The 22921-nt window shown below is 36.6% G+C and overlaps 1 protein-coding gene across 1 annotated transcript in view; it reads right to left on the bottom strand.

Annotated features, from left to right (window-relative positions):
• Positions 1 to 22921, bottom strand: part of LOC124362802 (CD151 antigen-like) — a 59132-nt gene that overhangs the window by 16551 nt on the left and 19660 nt on the right. The window contains 1 exon segment of the mRNA XM_046817615.1: positions 11222 to 11413. Within this exon segment, the coding sequence (XP_046673571.1) occupies positions 11222 to 11413 (192 nt within the window).

Here is a 22921-nt window from a genome sequence, read left to right as displayed (position 1 = left end):
TTGGAAATTTATTGATAGGGTCTTTCACAAACAATTTTACACTTTACACTTATACCCATTATTAATTTTGTTTCCTCATCCATAACTTTTGTCAAGTAATGGGCAAGGAAGGATTCATTGTTGTTCAAGGTTTAAAATACTATTTATCATTAATAAGTACCTGTTAATTCCATACAAAACTAATTATATTTAATACTGTTTTTGCCATTATTTAACTATTACAATCAGATTTAACATTCAGTTATTTTAATACAAATAATATTCATAATAAATAATGTCATTATTGATTGCAGATTATATGGGTTAACTCTCCCACTTCCCCAAAGAATAAAATTAATCATTTGTCCATAATAAAAAAATTAAATGTTTAAGAATAAGGAAACAATTTTGTTAAACATTATATTCTTTCCTTCCAAAAGCATTAAAAATCCCATTTAAAAATGCTCAAGACATAAGTTCTCGCAAATGTTTTTTATGATAAATTTAACGTAATCTTGTACATTTTTTAGTTGCAGTATTGGTAGTGAGCTATTATTATTGGTGCAAGTGGTAGGTGTAGTGTACAAACGTGTGTGGACAAGTGTAGTGACATGTTCTAATTAGTTCAGCACATGTGTGTCAACATGGTCAGTCATCCTTGCATCCTACACTTGTATCCAGAGGTGAACGTTACACCGTAGTTCAAGGGCTATAGCAAGGAAATTGTTAAATGAGGAATAGTATCCGTATTTATTTTTTTATGTCACATTTACATACATATAACTAATCATATACATTACAAAGAGATTATTTTGTTATTACATGGAGGTATCCTTGTTTTTTCTCTTGCTATGGTATTATTTTTAAATGTTCTTAAGTAAAATTTAACAAATATAACCTTTAAGTCTAATTTGTGAGCGGTTTATACCATTTCAAGGGAATCAGATGAAGCTCTGGATACAAGTGGAAAGTTAGTCTGAAAGAGTATGTTTGGTTTAAATAGTAAATTCTGAGCAATAGTCTTATTTATTAACTGAACAGTATGGCATCTTCCTGATGTTATATGATCTAAAGGCTTGTTGATAATGACTTTTTTTGTACAACTAGATTTTTTTATTTGTTGTGGGTTTCTTGAATAACTCAGTCGTTTTATCTTCTAGATAGTTCAAGCTCTACACTTTCTGTTCCTTGGCTTCTAAGACTCATGATCCCTTGGCTTTGGAATTTTATCGATCAACTTCTGTAATGTAGCATTCATCTTCAGAAGCAATTTCAAAAAGGTGCCAATAAGAAGCTAACAGTATAACTTTTTGTGGCTCAAAGTTTTCCAAATTCTAAGCTTTCTATTTGTTTACATAAACCTAAACAAACTATTACCTAAATCCCAAGCCATTGCTGAGAAAGAAAGCATTTAATCATTTATTAACAGGTAATTATTAACTTTAATAATTACTTTTGTGTTTTAACTCAATGTAATCAAATCCTTAAGTGTCAAACACCTATATAAAGTCAAATTTATATTTTATAATAGAACATTAATAACAATATTTTTGAAAATATACAAAATTTATCAAAATATTATTTCTTCAAAATACACATGTCCAATGTTTGTCACATGCTATATCATACTTATAAATACTTATACACCTCTTCACATTTAAAAATGTTCTATTTAAATATAACTAACTGATACTTTTTAAACCCTAACCTCTTCCTTAGTAAAAGAAAAAACTAAAATTTGTATCTACTAGATATACAGTTTTATACAGTTTCGACCCCACAGTACATGAAATGTTATATTGACTCTCAATGATGATAGGTTAATTAATATATCAGTTTGACATGCATTGTAATAGAATTGATAAGTGCCATTAATTTTATCTTTCATGGTTTTATGAACTGAACAGTATGGCTTCTTCCTGATGTTATTTGATCTAAAGGCTTGTTGATAATGATTTGTTTTGTACAACTAGATTTTTTTATTTGTTGTGGGTTTCTTGAATAACTCAGTTGTTTTATCTTCTAGATAGTTGAAGCTCTAAACATTCTGTTCCTTGGCTTCTAAGACTCATGATCCCTTGTCTTTGGGATTTTATCAATCAGTTGATAAAATCTACATTCTGCATCCGCATTTTCTCAAAATCAGCTCTCAATTTTTAATAAAATTTTCATGATTTATACATTGCATTTATAAGGGAGACATATACATAAGATACAGGATGTACAACAAATTTGTTTACAAAAAAATTATAATTTTTAGATTTTTAAATTTTACTTAAAAAGAAATTAATTTATGTCTAATCTGAAGATTTTGTGAAAATTATTGTAATGTCTTGAAATATGTGACATTTGTGTACATTTGAAAAGTTGTACCATGATTCAATTATATAAGTAAAATTTCTTAGATGTAATTATTTATATTGGCAAAATATAGACTTGTAGCAAAGGGTTGGAGATGTGCTCTAAAACCTTCACATGGATCTAGCAGCAGGTTTAAACATTCTGAAGTAAAACATATTTACAAAATAAACAATAAGAATGGTACTGGTTTTATATGATCAAAAAGAAATAATCTATTATAGATAGACTCATTTTATTACAGAGTAATCAACATTTTTTTAAAGCTGTTTACTTCAGATTGCAAAGGTTTCTGGATGTTTACAAGATATTGTGTAATGAGCATTTTGAATTTAGAAAAAAAATATGCAGCATCCACTAGTTTCCTTTGTACATGACACAGCATTGGCTTTGGATATGCCACACATTACTGTATTTATTTATTGTGGTTTTTAAAGCTTTCAACATTTCAAAAATATCTAATATAAGACTTAAAGGACTAACGCCTAAGTACATAGACCATGCCTGAAAAATATGAATAAGAGGACCATAAATAAAAATTTAATTAAATGCATATCAACATGGAATAAAGAATAGGGGAAGTATTCCTCGACTATCAGAGTTGACTATTGCCCTAATATATTGTTACTATCTGATTAATTTTATTTGCAAATGATACACAAGTGTTATTTGAAGAAAAAGAAATCTTTAAAGTTTGGGAGATTATTGAATCACAGATCCAACTTAATGATTGGTTCAAGTGGACTTCTTAACCAAACTAAAACCAATAAACTATATTGCATCAAAACTAAAAATAACCTAAAGCTAAATAATATTTATCTTCGGTAAATCATAGTTTTCATCACTAGGAGCATAAGCTGTTGTTTTCTGTACACAATCTGTTTTCCAAATGAGGTTAAGCTGAGGAAATGACTAATCACCGAAAGACGCTTCTGTTACCTGTGGCGAACAAAATATGGAAAACAAAATCGAAACTTGTGTTTTATTTAATTTGTATTAGATAACAAATCAACATAGACTTTTTTATTCTTTATTTCGGTTATTGGTTAGAAACCAAGAAACATTACTATCACGTTTACTATCATAAACATTTTATTTACTTGTTCTATACTGAAAAAAAATGTTTTAGGTTAGCGCACTGAAGAAACTTACATTGTGCTTCAGCTGATTTTCAGTATCCCCTTTCTAATTCTAACAAGACGAAAAACAATAACTTCATGGACCAACGAATTAAAAACTATTATTATCTTTGCAGAACGAGAAAAAAAGTTTCTCCAAAAATTGTTTTAATAGCTTACACTAACGTAGCATAGTTTAAACCTCATATAAATTAATATAGTAATTATAAAACAAAATAATCCGCTTTCCGTCATTTGTATCTGATTATCCCACCCACTGTGCGGTGGATCTGCGATTAAACCAACAGATTAGTTTCACGCTCAATTAACGAAAGCGGTGGAGCGAGAGATGTAGGCTAGAGGACGGGCCTATCCGTGGCTTCAGTCGATATCGTCTGTTCGAAAACTACTAATACGTAATTCAAAGCCTACGCAGATTAAACTGAGGGAATAAATTACCAGTGAAAGCAGGATGTTAACGCCCACTGGTCTCTGACGGACGGATTCTCTCCCATATCACAGATCAGACAAAGATCGTATTTGAACGTTGACCATTTTGTTTTGATGGCAAAGTCCATTTGATTTGTTTACAGTGTTCATCAGCTAAAACGTTTTAATCGCGGAGCTTAATTGATTCTTAGAATGTTATAAAAATAAAGTAATACTACGCAGTTTGTTTATTTAAAAATTACATTATGAACTTGTAACACATGTAAACGAAATTTGTAAACTTGAAAAATAGTGTATTCAGAATCACTATTGTGGCATGCGAAAAAATTATACAATGTCGTTGAGTTACTACGATACTAATTGCTGGCCAATTATAGTCATACATAACCCACGATTGTAAACAGCCTTACACAAATTTCCAAATAAAACCAACAATATCATATCATATAGCCTACATATCATCATATTCTCCGTCAAACGCTACAAATGTGTAAGGCATAAGACTGGATTCTGAGTTTAACTTGATTTCTTACATCGATAGGCTATGCTTGAGGCCTAATTATACGTGTATACTTGGCATAGGTTTTAAAGCTTTAAAAACCGCACACTACAAATATTTCATTCCATCTTATCTAAAATTTAGATTAAGAGAGATAGTTTTCGGATGCGCTAACCGAGAATAACACTAAAAGAAGTCTTTTGAGGCAGATTTTTTTTAACTTAATCTATGAGGTTCTTAAAAACCTGTTTCTTTAAAAACATTATTTTCTTGGTTTTGCATTCCTCAATTTTATGCCATCCTCAATATTTCATGAAAGTAATCGTATACTCAACACTATATTCAAACAATATAATCGGTTCTCATCAGCGACTGGCACTAGAATACAAAGGTACTAATTTTAAAAGTATTAGACCGACCTGTGTAAGGAATAGTTCTTTTATGAGTTTTATGCATAATTTGACAAGTTTTTTACTGCAGTAAACACTATACAATTCATTACTTTTTCGTAAAACTCTTACTCATAGTAGTGTTGTATTTTATTAAATTGAATTGTAACCCAAGGTACATTGAATATATTTCATTTCAATTAAATCGCCACAATGTTCCAATAAGAAGCTGTCCACTTTGCGCGAGTCACGGCATATAACAGCTCCACACTTCCGCGTGGCCGCGACCTGTGATAGCCACTGACCTCAGGCGCTCTGACCATCTGGCGCAATATTCGGCTGGGAATCAACACTACTGATAATCTATCGACTCTATAATAATGTTAATAGAGTAGGGATTTATTAATTACATGTAAACCCACAAATTAGACAATAACATGTGATAAGCTGTATTGATGATATTTAATTTGCATTCTTTTGTTTGATAAGATATCAGAGTCTTCAAAGAATTCTTATAGTGTGGTGTCTTGTAAGTATGTGGAACAATGTATGAAATATTGCAAGGCGATCCAACCCCTTCTCAGCGAGATCGGCTTCTCGGCCCGAAGTATCGGCGAGCTTGGCGGGTTAAATCGACTGTAAATCCTTGTTCGAGTCAATTAGCGCGAGATTTATAATGGAGCAAAAAAGTCAAGAGTGGCGCTGCGCATGGAATGTAACCGTACTGCGGTAGCCCGCCGGCGCGGCTGCGGTGGCTGCAAGTCTGTGGTCGTGTGAAGACTCTCCCCACCGCTACCCTCACCTCGCTACGGCCGAAGTTGATGTATCGGCTCTCCCCCAGGGCTATCTCGATCCACGATCGCCGACACCGTCTCCCATGTCGTCCAATTAGCGAGTTTTGGCATGAAACCTGCCGACAACTCCATGTTGGGCGCCCGGCCTGGTCCGCTACGACGCCGCTCGATGTCGGAGATAGCGCGGTGCTCTCGAACGTCTTTCAAGACTCGCACATGAGGGAACAATCTACCCGCAGAGAAATTGTGATATACGACATTCCTTATACAGCTTGAAAATGCGTTATTTTGCTAAGAACTTTTTTTAGGTTTCAGTAATCCATCCATTCAAATTCAAATGTGGATTGATTGATAACTAATTGTTGAAGTGGGCTGCTGATCCAAAATCAATAACGAGGCGACATCGTTAATTGAGACGGGTCAATTAACAGAGACAGACTGATGGATCGCCGACTAGAGACAGTCTGTGCTCACTAACCTACTTATGTAAATGACAACTGATTGAATCAAGGAACGAAACTGCTCGTTGTAAACTCTCACACGAAATGGAACAAGTCAATTCAGTGAAATCAATTTAACGCTATTAAACCAAGCTATTGTACATTGTTGTTCGTGTCAAGAACGATGGTCCACAGAACCAATTTCTAAGGCCATAAACGCGAGTATAAAACAGTAAAGTTACTAGAATACCTCGAAACGCTCGTTCACACGGTGTAATTGAGAGACTATAAATAAAAGACTGCCCACTCGATTTCGTCCCCGCGTCCGTCGCCGGATCCAATCTCCATATAATATAATAGCTAGTCCAGCTTTGAAGACACGTGTTACATGTAACTGTCGATAAATTCTGGCGCCCATAAACGTCAACGAACGTCGGTCGTCGCTTTTATTCTTCCTCTAAAATTAGTCGCAGTCCTGAGGACATACCGTCGAGTCGCCGGCGCCGGCCGTCTTGATGTTGTGGTAGCGGTTACTGTTCCAGACCACTATATCCAAAGGGAAGGGTACATTGGCTTTACATGAGCCATGGTCATATTAAATTTAGAGGAACATTAACATAATAATATATCTATTAATGTAACACGTTTAAAATGAATCCGTAATTCTTAGTTTTGCCGGAAATTCTTTACAATAATTTGAACTTAGTGTACTTTGCTTAACAAAGATCATCTGACAAAATTTTTTAGCTGTACAATTCGACATTTCCCGTGTCCAACACGTGAACTCTATGTTAAAACATATAAACGGGTGTTTATGTCTAGCAAGGCAAGATGTTAGATTGACATACTCGCATATTGCATTCTAAACCATTATGCCTACATATGACGAGATGTGTGCAAGCTTTAAAGCACACATAAATAAAAAAGCATAAATTTATTTACAACATGGATGAACTCAAGGAGGAAGATGCCATGCTCTGTTCGCGCCAGACCTGATGTTATCTAAACATGACGTATAAGGCCGTTTACCTTCCTTTCAGATAACAACGCGAGGAGGTCGTAAATATAGTAAAGGCCGTTTATAATCTCGTGCACCGTTTCCCCAACACAAGACTGAGTCAGACACTCGTAGGCCAACTTCGTGTTATTTTGACGGAATCCGTAGAAGGCTTTGCACTATCAATTTATATAACGAGAATGGGTCTTATAGGTTACTAAGGACAGTGTTCATTGTTCAATAGTACCGTACTCTTTTCTCCTCGGCCGGGTGGGCGGCGGCCTAACTAAGCCGGGAAGGTGAGGCGGGGTTATTTGTACACGCCAGACCTGGTTTTATCTTGACGGAATGCGTATGAGGCCTTGTGCCGTCAGATAACAGTGGCGTCTCCCGATAACATACTGGTGCTTTGTGCCGGGCCGAGCTCGATAGGCTGGCAGCTGTACGAGCAAATCAAAAACAGGCAGCCCCGCTTATCGCACCAACAGCTGTTTTATATTTGGAACCAACGTCAACACATCTCGCGCTTTCAACACAGACGCTTGTTCTGGTTCTACACGTGAGGTTTATTTTTATAATTATTCAGCATTGGTACACTGAAAATATTTCAGTTTGGACAAGAATTCCTTAATTGTCATTTTCTTTGTTTGTAGTTATCAACTAAATGTTCAGAGAATTGTACTTTCACATGTACCCAGTTTCTTTAACAAGGGGGGAAAGATATAAATTATTACATTATTTTACAAAATAGTGTTACCAATTTCAGTGATAATTAACTCTCTGATATGAAAATCCCAAGACTAGAAAACCAGTATAGCTCCAGAAGACTGCCACTGACATAACGTTTAAAAAGATAATCTTTTTGTACTATTTATAAGGAATTGCAGCAAACCAATAGAGATAATTTTAATGCATTAAAAAATTATGTTCTAAAATGTGGAGTACGGGGGGTGACAAAAAACTCGATATTTGAAGAGCTGCCAAATGACAGTTGAAAAGTATATATACATAGTATACAAGAAATCCGATTTCCATCCAAAATGTAAGACCTTTATCGTCGGAAAGAATCACGGAATGGGCACCAACTCAATTCTCTTCATTAAGGATAATAATTTCATTAAGGATAACAATATTGCTCCATTGTATATCTCTAACTAGAATAAAATCTTTTTAGACATTGGATCAGTATAAACTAGACTAACAATATTAGCAAAGTCTATTTGCAATCATTCTTTCTTAAGCAATATTAACCCAAATTATAAATAAATAAACCTAATAATACAATTGATCAAATAAGAAAATGTTATTGCATTGTTAATTATGTTGTATGTGATCAATATTAGTTTGCTGAGTGTTAGCGAAGTCTATCTCACTCGGTGTCTGGTCAAATGTTTCTTCTTTCTGTCTGTCCGCAAGATATCTCGAGAAAAAACTGGCCGATAGAAATTTGAAATGTCGCATGAGCCTTCATTTCTATACATGCAACGTCGAGTTCAGTGATGGCGCATGTCACTCAATGGGATTTTACTGAGTGTCATTGAAGCCTGTCACTCAGCAAGCTAGCACAGTTTCTCTTCTGTCTACTGGCGACTGTAAAACTTTCTTTTCTATGTGATTGTCTGTCCAACAGGACATCTCAAGAATGAAATGAGCTATAGACTTGAAATTTTGCTTGCAATTTCACCTAAGCCTGTCAGGCAACAGGTGGTCTGGCTTACTCCTATCTTGTCATTGGACATATTAAACTATTATTCCTTCTAAAAGTGCAACCATTCCCTCCGCTCTTACTGAGTTACCCATCAGAAAATAAATTATTGACAACTAATCGCTATAATTAATTTTATTTCCTTAGTTTTATTTCATAAAACACAGTAGAGATTATTAAGTCATAGTCCTTCCTATGCTGTCCCATTTACCCCATCTAAATTACGACATATAATTTCACTGTAGCTCACGTCATGTGGAACGGCAAGGAAATTGAATGATTCATAAAGATAGAGACTTGATTATTTACCGGTAAGGGATCAACGACCTTTCATTTCGAATCATGGATACTAATTGTACCATAACCTTGACATCGAACAACTCTGCTGTACCGCTAACCTGCAACTACACTACGCTTAACTATTCTAATTTTATCACAACACGTGGTGTGAACTGTTACAGTAGCTTATAAACACCAATAACCTAAAACATCAATCTTCCTTTTCCTTCCCTCGTGCGTCACGACCAATTTCCTGTTCCTCCCCACCGTCACATAATTAGTTCTCTATTTTTCAATCTTATTCAATTATCAGACTTCTCACTTTGTCGCTGCTTCGCTGTGAGTCCTGTTTGTCTCATTAGAAAATAGTTTGTCCCAATAGCAGACTTAATCTAAATGTCATCGATTCTAAAGGACACATCTACAGGGATTATTCGAGTAGAATCTGGACCTAATTAGAGAACCGATGAAAACAAAGAGCTCTGAGAGCGTCGGTGCGGCGCGATGTGGTGAGAATTTCAAGTAGAATATAAAGAGACTGTCGTTAAAGTTTCGTCGTGCCTCGTTTTTTTCGACGTCTTTAGAGAGAAACCGACCGACCAATCGTGACATTTGGAGAATAAAGCGAGACTAAAGCCAGCCCCGGCGCGGCGGCCGGAACTGCCGTGTAAAAAGGGTTGTAAAAATACAGGAAGAGGAGAGGAGGTCTCACAAAGGACCAGCCAGCTGTTGGTAAACTATTGTGAAATGTGGTTCCAGCAGGCCGATTGTAGGGCGATATGGGCGACACGGCAATGTTTACTAACAGACCGGGATCTTCGACCTCTTGGCCTCGATCAGCCCACTTCATCTCCGTCAGATCCCGAAATAATACCGCGTTGATGTCAACAAACCGTCTTCAGCTCTTTTAAAAGCCAGACCTTTCATATTGCAATTAACAACTGGAGATCGTTGCGACCGACTCTTATTGTGTTTAAACTACAGAAACGACCAGCTACTGGTGTCTTTGGTCACCCTTGGGTAAAATTTGCAGTATTTCTCATACACAAAAAAATGTTGGTCTTGTACCTACAGGGTTAAATTTAAATTGATAAACAACTAATACATTTATTCATTTTACAAAGTTTTGCTCGAATAATCGACTTGATTGACAAGTTCGTTTAGATATACGTTTGTCCACTAAGAGATGTAAGGTGTCATCAGATGGCCGAGAACAAAAAAAGCAGAGCCAGCGAATCTGTGACATCAGCTGTAACCAAATCCCGCTAGGTCAGTTTGATAAAACAATAGCCAATTTCCGGCAAGACAGCCCGTCAGCAGCGTCATCTGACAAGCAACCGTTATGGCAGCCTCCTCCTCTGGTTAATTTGATACTTATCTAAACAATAAGGCTATCACTTTTGATGGGCGACTTGGAATTTCCAGGTAACAGATTTATACTGTAAAAAATAATATACACTGTGGGACAAAAAAGTGGGATAAACTTATTTTCAACGTATTTACTAAAACCCTTCTACTGATAAAATCAGTTATATCAGATAATTCAACTTAAATGGTTTGCATGATGAAGGTCCATATCTCATACAATCATAAGAATTAAAAACATTCACATTTACCAATGGATTGTAGAAGGGTTTGAGAAAAATAAGTTTATCCCACTTGTTTTGTCCCACAGCGTATTTCCTTATAGCTTAGTATTTTTATATACACTTCTATACATTTTGTAGCGTGGGTTAAAAATAACTTCACATAACAAATTGTTATTAAATTTCTGCAGTACGCTACTATGGTAATGAATGTTATTAGTTAAATAAATCAGTTTTAGTATAAAATATGTATTGAGATACTCATTATTATATTCTCTCCTAGACCTACTATTGTTTGCGTTATGGTGGTGGTATGATCAAGATGCACGAGTCTGGTATGGTTAATGTTGTAACTCTATCATTTGTCAAATTCTATTTTACGACTTTATAATGCTAGTCCAACTTTGTAAATAGGACATAGCCTATAGCACCATACATTCATGGCAAATGAGTCACATTTACTAATCCATCCTTTGAGTAAAAATATATAAATATTGAAAGTAACACAAACTACAAACAAATAAATTAAACATATTGTAACTGATAAAATGTGCCATGGCTTATCCAATAAGATCTTAGAGTGATTGTTTATAAGATATAATATATTAATGAGATAGGAAAGCTTACCACCAACAAGAGACATCTGTTCTCTCTCCAGACTCCGCAGCAGCCGAGTATGACGACGAAGAGCACTAGAGCCCCAGCGATGACGAGGACGTACGCGGTGAGGGCGTAAGTGACGGTGGTTAAAAGTGAGACGTACTGGTGCTTGTAGAGCACAGACCATAGGCCGACTGCGAGCACTCCACATCCAGACAGCTGGAACAGATGTACAGGGATATGAGAAGACAATGACATAGCTAGGGTAGAGAACTCAGAGTGAGAACACAGTTGGAACAGAGAGTACATGGATATGAGATAGCTAGGGTATAGAACACAGAGTGAGGACACAGTTGGAACAGAGAGTACAGGGATATGAGATAGCTAGGGTAGAGAACACAGAGTGAGGACACAGTTGAAACAGAGAGTACATGGATATGAGATAGCTAGGGTAGAGAACACAGAGTGAGGACACAGTTGGAACAGAGAGTACAAGGATATGAGATAGCTAGTGTAGAGAACACAGAGTGAGGACACAGTTGGAACAGAGAGTACAAGGATATGAGATAGCTAGGGTAGAGAACACAGAGTGAGGACACAGTTGGAAACAGAGAGTACAAGGATATGAGATAGCTAGGGTAGAGAACACAGAGTGAGGACACAGTTGGAACAGAGAGTACATGGATATGAGATAGCTAGGGTAGAGAACACAGAGTGAGGACACAGTTGGAACAGAGAGTACAGGGATATGAGATAGCTAGGGTAGAGAACACAGAGTGAGGAGACAGTTGGAACAGAGAGTACATGGATATGAGATAGCTAGGGTAGAGAACACAGAGTGAGGACACAGTTGGAACAGAGAGTACAGGGATATGAGATAGCTAGGGTAGAGAACACAGAGTGAGGACACAGTTGGAACAGAGAGTACAAGGATATGAGATAGCTAGTGTAGAGAACACAGAGTGAGGACACAGTTGGAACAGAGAGTACAGGGATATGAGATAGCTAGGGTAGAGAACACAGAGTGAGGACACAGTTGGAAACAGAGAGTACAAGGATATGAGATAGGTAGGGTAGAGAACACAGAGTGAGGACACAGTTGAACAGAGAGTACAGGGATATGAGATAGCTAGGGTAGAGAACACAGAGTGAGGACACAGTTGGAACAGAGAGTACATGGATATGAGATAGCTAGGGTAGAGAACACAGAGTGAGGACACAGTTGGAACAGAGAGTACATGGATATGAGATAGCTAGGGTAGAGAACACAGAGTGAGGACACAGTTGGAACAGAGAGTACAAGGATATGAGATAGCTAGTGTAGAGAACACAGAGTGAGGACACAGTTGGAACAGAGAGTACATGGATATGAGATAGCTAGGGTAGAGAACACAGAGTGAGGACACAGTTGGAACAGAGAGTACAGGGATATGAGATAGGTAGGGTAGAGAACACAGAGTGAGGAGACAGTTGGAACATAGAGTACATGGATATGAGATAGCTAGGGTAGAGAACACAGAGTGAGGACACAGTTGGAACAGAGAGTACAGGGATATGAGATAGCTAGGGTAGAGAACACAGAGTGAGGACACAGTTGGAACAGAGAGTACAAGGATATGAGATAGGTAGGGTAGAGAACACAGAGTGAGGAGACAGTTGGAACAGAGAGTACAAGGATATGAGATAGCTAGGGTAGAGAACACAGAGAGAGGAGACAGTTGGAACAGAGAGTACAGGCATATGAGATAGCTCGGGTAGAGAACACAGAGGGAGGAGACAGTTGGAACAGAGAGTACATGGATATGAAATAGCTAGGGTAGAGAACACAGAGTGAGGACACAGTTGGAACAGAGAGTACAGGGATATGAGATAGCTAGTGTAGAGAACACAGAGTAAGGACACAGTTGGAACAGAGAGTACAAGGATATGAGATAGGTAGGGTAGAGAACACAGAGAGAGGACACAGTTGGAACAGAGAGTACAAGGATATGAGATAGGTAGGGTAGAGAACACAGAGAGAGAAGACAGTTGGAACAGAGAGTACAGGCATATGAGATAGCTAGGGTAGAGAACACAGAGGGAGGAGACAGTTGGGAAAGAGAGTACAGGGATATGAAATAGCTAGGGTAGAGAACACAGAGAGAGGACACAGTTGGAACAGAGAGTACAGGCATATGAGATAGCTAGTGTAGAGAACACAGAGGGAGGAGACAGTTGGGAAAGAGAGTACAGGGATATGAAATAGCTAGGGTAGAGAACACAGAGAGAGGACACAGTTGGAACAGAGAGTACAGGCATATGAGATAGCTAGTGTAGAGAACACAGAGGGAGGAGACAGTTGGGAAAGAGAGTACAGGGATATGAAATAGCTAGGGTAGAGAACACAGAGAGAGAGGAGCCAGTTGGAACAGAGAGTACAGGGATATGAAATAGCTAGGGTAGAGAACACAGAGGGAGGAGACAGTTGGGACAGTGACAACTTAACAGTTGGTAGAAACAGAGAACAAGGGACCGGTGAAACATTGAACAGAGGAACAATACAAGCAGGTGACAGGTATACATGCGGTACAGGAAATGAAGATATCGAACATGAAACACTTGGTCTTAGTTTTTAATGTCCATAATTTCTACAAGGATCTATTTGTGAATGTTTTAGACAAGACAACGAAGAAACGAATAATTTTCAATTTGTTATTTGGTAATTCAGAACTCATCCCTGAAAATTTGTTTGTTTGTTTACTGTAATGTTGTTTCCAATCAAAAATTAAGAAAATGAGTCACGAGATAAATGTGGTTTGTTAGAGAAGTACAATGTTTTTAATATAGTCCCATTCTATGAAATTTCAGCTTAACTATTTAATAAGTACACTGTATTTGATGTAAATTCTGCATTTTTGGTTAAAGATTAGTTACAAATTAGTTAGGCATAGTTATATAAATAGTTATAAAGACATTTGTAATAAGATTAATTGAATTAAAAAAGAAGTAAAAGTGGTCATTGCGCACTGAGAACACAATCGATTATCGAAAAGAAGCTCGAATGTTATGGCTGAAAGTGCGCGTGCGTGAGCACTTAAAGATCTATGATCCTTCAGGAACCATTGGTGGCCGGATGGATTATAGTAGATTTGCTCCTCTTAGGAAGACTACGACTACTGATAGGGTCAGTGTGTCAGAAATCACTCCGAAATTTCAACTACTTAACTGTTAGACATAATAACGAAAATTCGTTGGCATTGGCATGCACATGAATATAGCCGATTAAACCTAGTAGTTAAAGAAGGAAGGGAATGTGTTCAATGGTAAAAACCTCCAAATAGTTCTCAACATGTAGCCCAATTATCTCGTGTTTCAATAAAACTATGAATTTACTACAAAGTATTATGTGTAAGTTATAAATAACTCATGGATGACTAAGTGGAGGAGTGCAGCCTAACTGCAGATTTCAGTCCAGTTATTTTTAACTATGACCTAACTCTTCAAGCGCTAGTTCATTTATACCAACAACGTCGTGTTTTATTTTAACCCAAGCTTGGCTCCTGCGTCTGCCACCAGCCGCTGTCTGTGTTAGTCACAAATTCAGTACAAGCTGCTGTCAGCACGAGTTACAAATCCACCACCAGCCCCTGTCCGTGTTAGTCACAAATTCAGTACCGGCTGCTGTCAGCACGAGTTACACATCCACCACCAGCCGCTGTCTGTGTTAGTCACAAACTCAGTAACAGCCGCTGTCAGCAATAGTAACATATCCACCACCAGCCGCTGTCTGTGTTAGTAACAAATTCAGTACAAGCCGCTGTCAGCAAGAGTTACACATCCACCACCAGCCCCTGTCCGTGTTAGTCACAAATTCAGTACCGGCTGCTGTCAGCACGAGTTACACATCCACCACCAGCCGCTGTCTGTGTTAGTAACAAATTCAGTACAAGCCGCTATCAGCAGGAGTTACACATCCACCACCAGCCGCTGTCTGTGTTAGTCACAAATTCAGTACAAGCCGCTGTCAGCAGGAGTTACACATCCACCACCAGCCGCTGTCTGTGTTAGTAACAAATTCAGTACAAGCCGCTATCAGCAGGAGTTACACATCCACCACCAGCCGCTGTCTGTGTTAGTAACAAATTCAGTACAAGCCGCTGTCAGCAGGAGTTACACATCCACCACCAGCCGCTGTCTGTGTTAGTAACAAATTCAGTAACAGCCGCTGTCAGCAATAGTAACACATCCACCACCAGCCGCTGTCTGTGTTAGTCACAAATTCAGTACCGGCCGCTGTCAGCAGGAGTTACACATCCACCACCAGCCGCTGTCTGTGTTAGTAACAAATTCAGTAACAGCCGCTGTCAGCAATAGTAACACATCCACCACCAGCCGCTGTCTGTGTTAGTCACAAATTCAGTACAAGCCGCTGTCAGCAGGAGTTACACATCCACCACCAGCCGCTGTCTGTGTTAGTCACAAATTCAGTAACAGCCGCTGTCAGCAATAGTAACACATCCACCACCAGCCGCTGTCTGTGTTAGTCACAAATTCAGTACCGGCCGCTGTCAGCGGTAGTTATAAATTGAACACTAGTCCTTAGCTGTGCTAGTTACAATTACCAGTCATTGTCAGCGCTTGACACAAATCACTGACTTTCGGTCATTTCCCGCGTGATGTAATCACCAAACGGTCACCGAACCTTGTACATGTCTTTCTGAACCAATTGCTATATACAATTTACTCAGTGAACACAGGGGAAACATTTATTTATTATCATGTTCACCGCTATTATAAACTAATTAGGGCCGACTACTGAGCAATGTGCTTCTGCGCCGCAAGGCTACTACCGCAGTAAACATGTTAACCGTGTGTTATTATGGCAGTACTTTTAATAAAATCCAAAGAATTAAGCTTTCTGTAAGGTGTACCTACAGTAAAAGGTCTTGTAAGAAACTGCTTTCCTATCATCATGAGTACAAGGTTTTATTCGTGTTCTACTAACATATTATTTAGTGTTCTGAACACTCTCGTATATCTCTGAACTACAAGGAGATACCATATAGGGACACAGGAAACGGGCAGAAACACAAGCCGAAAGCGACAAAGAAGTTGTGTACTCATTATAATCGCCATATTGATCCCAGGAGACCATTGAAGCAGAAGAGACAATGGGGTGACTACCCTCCTCCCACCATTGTATGGTAATGGTAATGGATGTGTTGGACAGCTCCATCTGCACAAGTCAGTCCAATTCTAGCCGACAACTACGTCCACATCGACATCCAGCTCGTATGCATGTTTCATGTACTCTCGACTTACGGTCGCTGTCCGAGGGGCGATTGCAAAATAGAGCGTTTGGACACGATAATTTAACTCTCAAAGGAATGTATACTTGTATAGTAACCAATAAGAGAAATATTACAACATTTATATTCGAACAAGGCTTAATAACAGCTGAAACAAGTGCTATAAAGGTAAGTTTTGTCATTGGAAGATTTTGTTGGCGCAATTAAACAATCACTACTTGCCCCTGATAGCCCCTCCCCATGGTATAATAATTACAAACTGAGTAGAAATAAAATAGTAACGATAAATAGACTAAGAATTGGACATGCTTGGGTTAATGAAACCCTATTTAAGATAAATTGTTATTTCACTCCGTTATGCCTCAAATGCAATGCAGGTTCCATAGAAAGTCTTCAACATTTAATCTTTGATTGTGTGCAATATAACGACTTCAGACATGAATTGCTCACTAAACTGAAAGCGAAGAATATAGATCCACCTTATATATTGAAAGATCTTTTAACAAGCTTTGATATGGAAATAATACTGGAAATTGTAAGTTTTCTTAAATCTATAAATAAGGTAATATAAAAAAAATAAAAACACAAACTAACATAACTTAAGTCTTGAAAGTGACGTTACATACAAGAATGTTTATCGAGGTTCCATGCTCAAAGTAAGCAGAACCTGCTGAAACTCAGCAAACAAGAAGAAAGAAAGAAAGAAAGAGCTATTACTCTTTACATCCAAAATTGGTAAGTTGTAAACATGATATTTTCAAGCACAGTATGATCAACGATTTGAGTCATTACAGTTAACCAAATAACTGTATTTCAGTTATCCATTGGCACGACACTGAAAACCACTAACTTCCTTCTCCTTGCTCTTATAATTCAGAGAAGAAGCCTCATTTTAATGCACAAAGCCTCGCCACTCAGCGAAGCTAAGAACCTGCCGACGACAACACTTACATATAAAGAGTTATTTTTCTAGTAGGTGCTCTATCTTCATTCACAATAACTTAATTGTACAAAGCTTATCAACACTTTGTAATAGGTAATTATGGAGAAGACTATTAATCGAATGATGTGGCTAATTAATATGTTAACTGTTTATATGAACTACCGGTACTGTAAATGTAGAAACTTATTTTATTTGCAAATAATGCAGTGTTTTTGTGTGATTATGCGAGATCGAAAATATAAATGCAGTAAATTGAATACCATGCAGCTAAATATTGACTGACAAAAAGCATAGATGATTTTTCCAAACACATTTCAAGTTAATGTAAACTACTATGGTTATCTGGTAATATAATCTATCAACGCTATTATAGAGGAATTTGATTTGCAATCTCAAAACATAAAAATAGTTTCTTCTTATATATAACTATCAATAGCCACCTTAATTTTCCTGAGATACTTGCAAATTTTCACCTCAAAATACCTACTGGAACAAGATTAACAAATTCCTTCAGTTACCATATCAGGGCCACGCCTTACAAGTATAGTAGCTTAGCTTTACCATAAGTCAACTAGCTCGACCAATCTGTCCCACCAATAAACCTCTTGTATGTTTATATTTCCTCAACGTTGTTATGCATTATTATTAATTTATTTTATTATATTTATTGCTGTATATTTATTAACTTTATAGTTTCTTATTTGATGTTGTGTATTGTTATTATTATAGGTAATTGTTTATCTTAATTATTATTGTTGGTTATATTTATAGATCAAGACAGTTCTAGGCTTTATTAATATTGTAAAACTAACTTCGCAGTTGAAAAAAGTATAAAATGTGAAATCAGCTGGTCATGAGCAAGTGATCAGTGAAAACTCCTATGGTTTACGTTTATTACTACTACATAATAAATAATAAAATATCAGAACTACGCACAAATCAATATTTATGCTTACAAAAATTGCAAAATATTTCAGTTTCTACGTTACATACCTTTCAGAAAATGAGGAATAATGAGATTGAAAAATTGCCCACTAGAATAAGGCAATTATAAAGTTTTTGAAATTTGCTCCACTACGTATTAAGCCTTCTGACGTAAATAAAGAAATAAACACCATGCAATAAACCAATTTATACCGATATTGAAATGTCAACAAGCGTATTTGACATTTAACGATTGCTATGTTGGGGAGTGGGAAGGAGAGAGAGTTGACAACTATATACAAGTTTTCTTCACACAGTGTCTTCATTTCACAGTCTAGGAGCCGAGAGCCAATTTTCATTGTATAAGCACACAACCTATTCTTGAAATCGATAGAGATATTCACCTTAAGTAAGAAATCGATCGTCCGACACACTAGTGTTGATAGTCTAGGAGCCGAGAACCAATTTTACTTGTATAAGCATACAACCTATTCTTGAAATCGATAGAGATATTCACCCTAAGTAAGAAATCGATCGTCCGACACACTAGTGTTGATAGTCTAGGAGCCGAGAACCAATTTTCATTGTATAAGCACACAACCTATTCTTGAAATCGATAGAGATATTCACCCTAAGTAAGAAATCGATCGTCCGACACACTAGTGTTGATAGTCTAGGAGCCGAGAACCAATTTTCATTGTATAAGCACACAACCTATTCTTGAAATCGATAGAGATATTCACCCTAAGTAAGAAATCGATCGTCCGACACACTAGTGTTGATAGTCTAGGAGCCGAGAACCAATTTTACTTGTATAAGCATACAACCTATTCTTGAAATCGATAGAGATATTCACCCTAAGTAAGAAATCGATCGTCCGACACACTAGTGTTGATAGTCTAGGAGCCGAGAACCAATTTTCATTGTATAAGCACACAACCTATTCTTGAAATCGATAGAGATATTCACCCTAAGTAAGAAATCGATCGTCCGACACACTAGTGTTGATAGTCTAGGAGCCGAGAACCAATTTTACTTGTATAAGCATACAACCTATTCTTGAAATCGATAGAGATATTCACCCTAAGTAAGAAATCGATCGTCCGACACACTAGTGTTGATAGTCTAGGAGCCGAGAACCAATTTTCATTGTATAAGCACACAACCTATTCTTGAAATCGATAGAGATATTCACCCTAAGTAAGAAATCGATCGTCGTCCGACACACTAGTGTTGGTAGTCTAGGAGCCGAGAACCAATTTTCATTGTATAAGCATACAACCTATTCTTGAAATCGATAGAGATATTCACCTTAAGTAAGAAATCGATCGTCCGATACACTAGTGTTGATAGTCTAGGAGCCGAGAACCAATTTTCATTGTATAAGCACACAACCTATTCTTGAAATCGATAGAGATATTCACCTTAAGTAAGAAATCGATCGTCCGATACACTAGTGTTGATAGTCTAGGAGCCGAGAACCAATTTTCATTGTATAAGCATACAACCTATTCTTGAAATCGATAGAGATATTCACCTTAAGTAAGAAATCGATCGTCCGATACACTAGTGTTGATAGTCTAGGAGCCGAGAACCAATTTTCATTGTATAAGCACACAACCTATTCTTGAAATCGATAGAGATATTCACCCTAAGTAAGAAATCGATCGTCCGACACACTAGTGTTGGTAGATACTGACATATGACGGTATAGAATGGGTTACAAATTGTATCTTTCCTACATTGCTACACTTCGTCAAACACATTAGCGATATTCATTATTTATTACTATGAGTATATTAACAGACTGCGTAGTAATAAAAATGTGTTCGTACCGAAGCCAACAAACACGTATTTTACAAAATCATTTAGTTTTTTAGCACCTACATTATTTAAGAAATTGCCAAACAACATAAAAGATTTAAGTACCTAATATAAATGTTTTTCTTAAAAAAAATTAAGACTACGGTTGTTTACAATTCAGAATATTGAAGATTTATTGTTTTATATTTGTAATTAGTTGTTTTAGTTTTCCCTCCAACTTTACTCCACTGTACTTTGCTTTACCTACTGTATATTGCCTTGTATTATAATTATTATAGTTATGATAAGTATTATAGTTATTAAACCATAAATTCTCTCAATAAGTATTTAAGTAGTTTTGTCTAATGATTTTGTAAGTGTTCATATTATAAATTGTAGTAGTTTGGAAGAGTAGTATTTATTGTATATTTGATTGTGTATTATAGATTTAAGTATAATTACTTTATTTTTGTTTATATAATTTAGTTGCCATTTGAACGGTGATATTTAAAATTGCAGTAAAGCCTCCAATCAGGCTAAGCCTTGGAGGATTAAATATTTCTCACGATATACTTATTAAATGTATGTATGTATGTAAGGTGTTGTTTGAGAAATCAATTTCTTTCTTTCATATAACCGTCAGGTTTATAACCGTGTCAGGTAACATGGTTGGTTTTAGGTGTCCCAGGCTTAGAAAAAATCACCATTTCATATTTTAACCCTTTTGACCTCTACCAAAACTAACACGGTTGATAATCAAATTCTTTCTTGTGGGGCATCTATCTATAGATTTAACGAAATCTTACAGTAGGCTGTGTTGAGCGATTTTAGAATTAAAAGTTACTATTGAACTAGAGCATTGCTAATAACTGCTAAAAACGAAATATTGTTGAGCTGTTGAGATTGTGACAACATTCTACGCCTTAAAAACCTTATACTGAAACAAGAGTAAAAAAAGGACAATCTTGAATGAAACCACCAGTTTTGAGATGGTTCACGTTTGTTTAAAACGTGCCTTGCAATAACTCAAATGTTTACAGTTTAATTGAAATGTAAAGCTAGATTTAGTTCTAAATTAATACCAATAAAACAAATTTATATCTTTATAAATTATACAAACCTGGGGATCACATCAATATCTTGACTTTTAATCTCTTAGACTTAGAAAACGACTTCAAAACAAAGTTTTCGAACGAAGTTTTAAAAAGCCCATCTGTTTTTATTTCGTTAAATTAGTTATGCCGAATTCAGGGAGGTATTTCAAAGTAGTTTAACTGCACTTCAAAATTATAACTGTGCTCCTTCTTTTTTATACAATAGCAGTTGAAAATTGGAAACAGTTCAATGACACTTGAAAACTAAAATTAGCCATCTTTATTTATGCAATAAACTTTGGTGCTGTACCGAATCCAAAAAAGCATATTAGCATTATGAGCTTCGTTAGTACGCTATGCGAGCAGGGTTGTTCCCTTGTGTTTATTAAAATGTTAGGTCATGAATAAATGTAATTTAAATTAGAATTCCGTGAAATCATTTTTGAAGTAGGTAATTTTATAAATAAATTATATTTTATTTTTATAGGTAAATTTACAGCTCAGGGCGTCACAAAAATCCCTTAGCACTACTATTTTGTTTCTAAAACATGCAATACGTATACACATTTACGTGTTACGTTATATTTATGTAGTAAAAGTAGCTTACTGTTGATTAAACAACTTAAATTTATTTAGGCTTAGTCAAAAATTTAGCAAGAATCTGCTTTATCTGCTGTGATGATTGACAGGCTTGTCATGAAACGAACTTTGCAGTGTTGACGGCAAAAACAGCGACGACTGCTAACAGAAGGTTTTATATGAAGCAGACAAGGGTATCTCCTGTTAGTATTAATTACAGTATGATTTGTACAGTTATTTAGACCATGTAGATAAGAGGAAAGTGTTTGCTGTACAGTCGGAACTTTGACTGTCACTCTCGTCCCTCTTGGGAGCATTAAAGGGAGGTCTTCTTTTTCATCTGATGTTTTGTAATTGAGTGGACAGTAGTAAGTCTGTTGGCCAAGAGGTTAAAATGCTACGTTTCAAACATTTGATGAAGACAGCGAGAGTTAAAGTTTTGCCTTTGACCTTTTCCACAGTGTTTGTCTTTTATCTGTTTATCTTCTACCGTACGTATACATTTGAACTAAATTCTCGGTGTAAAATTGAATAGTAACATTAAATTTGAGACAACCGCCTCTTATTATAAAAAAAATCACTGTATTTGGTAAATTTTAATAAACTCTAAAACTATTGTAATGTATTTCCCCATAATAATTCCCGCGCCAGCACATGTCACGGCACGTGGACCCAGGACCGGGATGCGGGTTGAAGATGACGTCATGACTTCAATCACGCCGCCCGCGCCGCCCGCCCGCGCCTGTAAACAAACTAATACATCAGTCGAGGTTGTCAAACACTTAACTAGATCAGTCTGCCGTGCTTTCAACTAACTGGGACAATTAAGCACCGGCTTACAGAGGCAATTGACATTTTGTCACTGTCACTATCGCACCCATTACAAGTGATTTGGTCTGACAAGATGGATAGGTACAGACCACGGGAAAGGTTATCTTTTTCATTATATCCATGGAGCACTGTTTTATTTATCTGCGACAGTAAAAACTGTGATTCTTTATAACTTTCCTAGAACTGATTTACACGTGCTCTACAACATTCAAATTTTTTCATATGCTAAAACTTCCATGATAAATTTTCAAAAAAATGCTCTGAT

Source organism: Homalodisca vitripennis, chromosome 5 (assembly GCF_021130785.1).
Source record: "Homalodisca vitripennis isolate AUS2020 chromosome 5, UT_GWSS_2.1, whole genome shotgun sequence".
Classification (NCBI taxonomy): Eukaryota; Metazoa; Arthropoda; class Insecta; order Hemiptera; family Cicadellidae; genus Homalodisca; species Homalodisca vitripennis.
The sequence above is the reverse complement of the archived record's forward strand: the minus strand, read 5'-3'. Positions and strand labels throughout refer to the sequence as shown.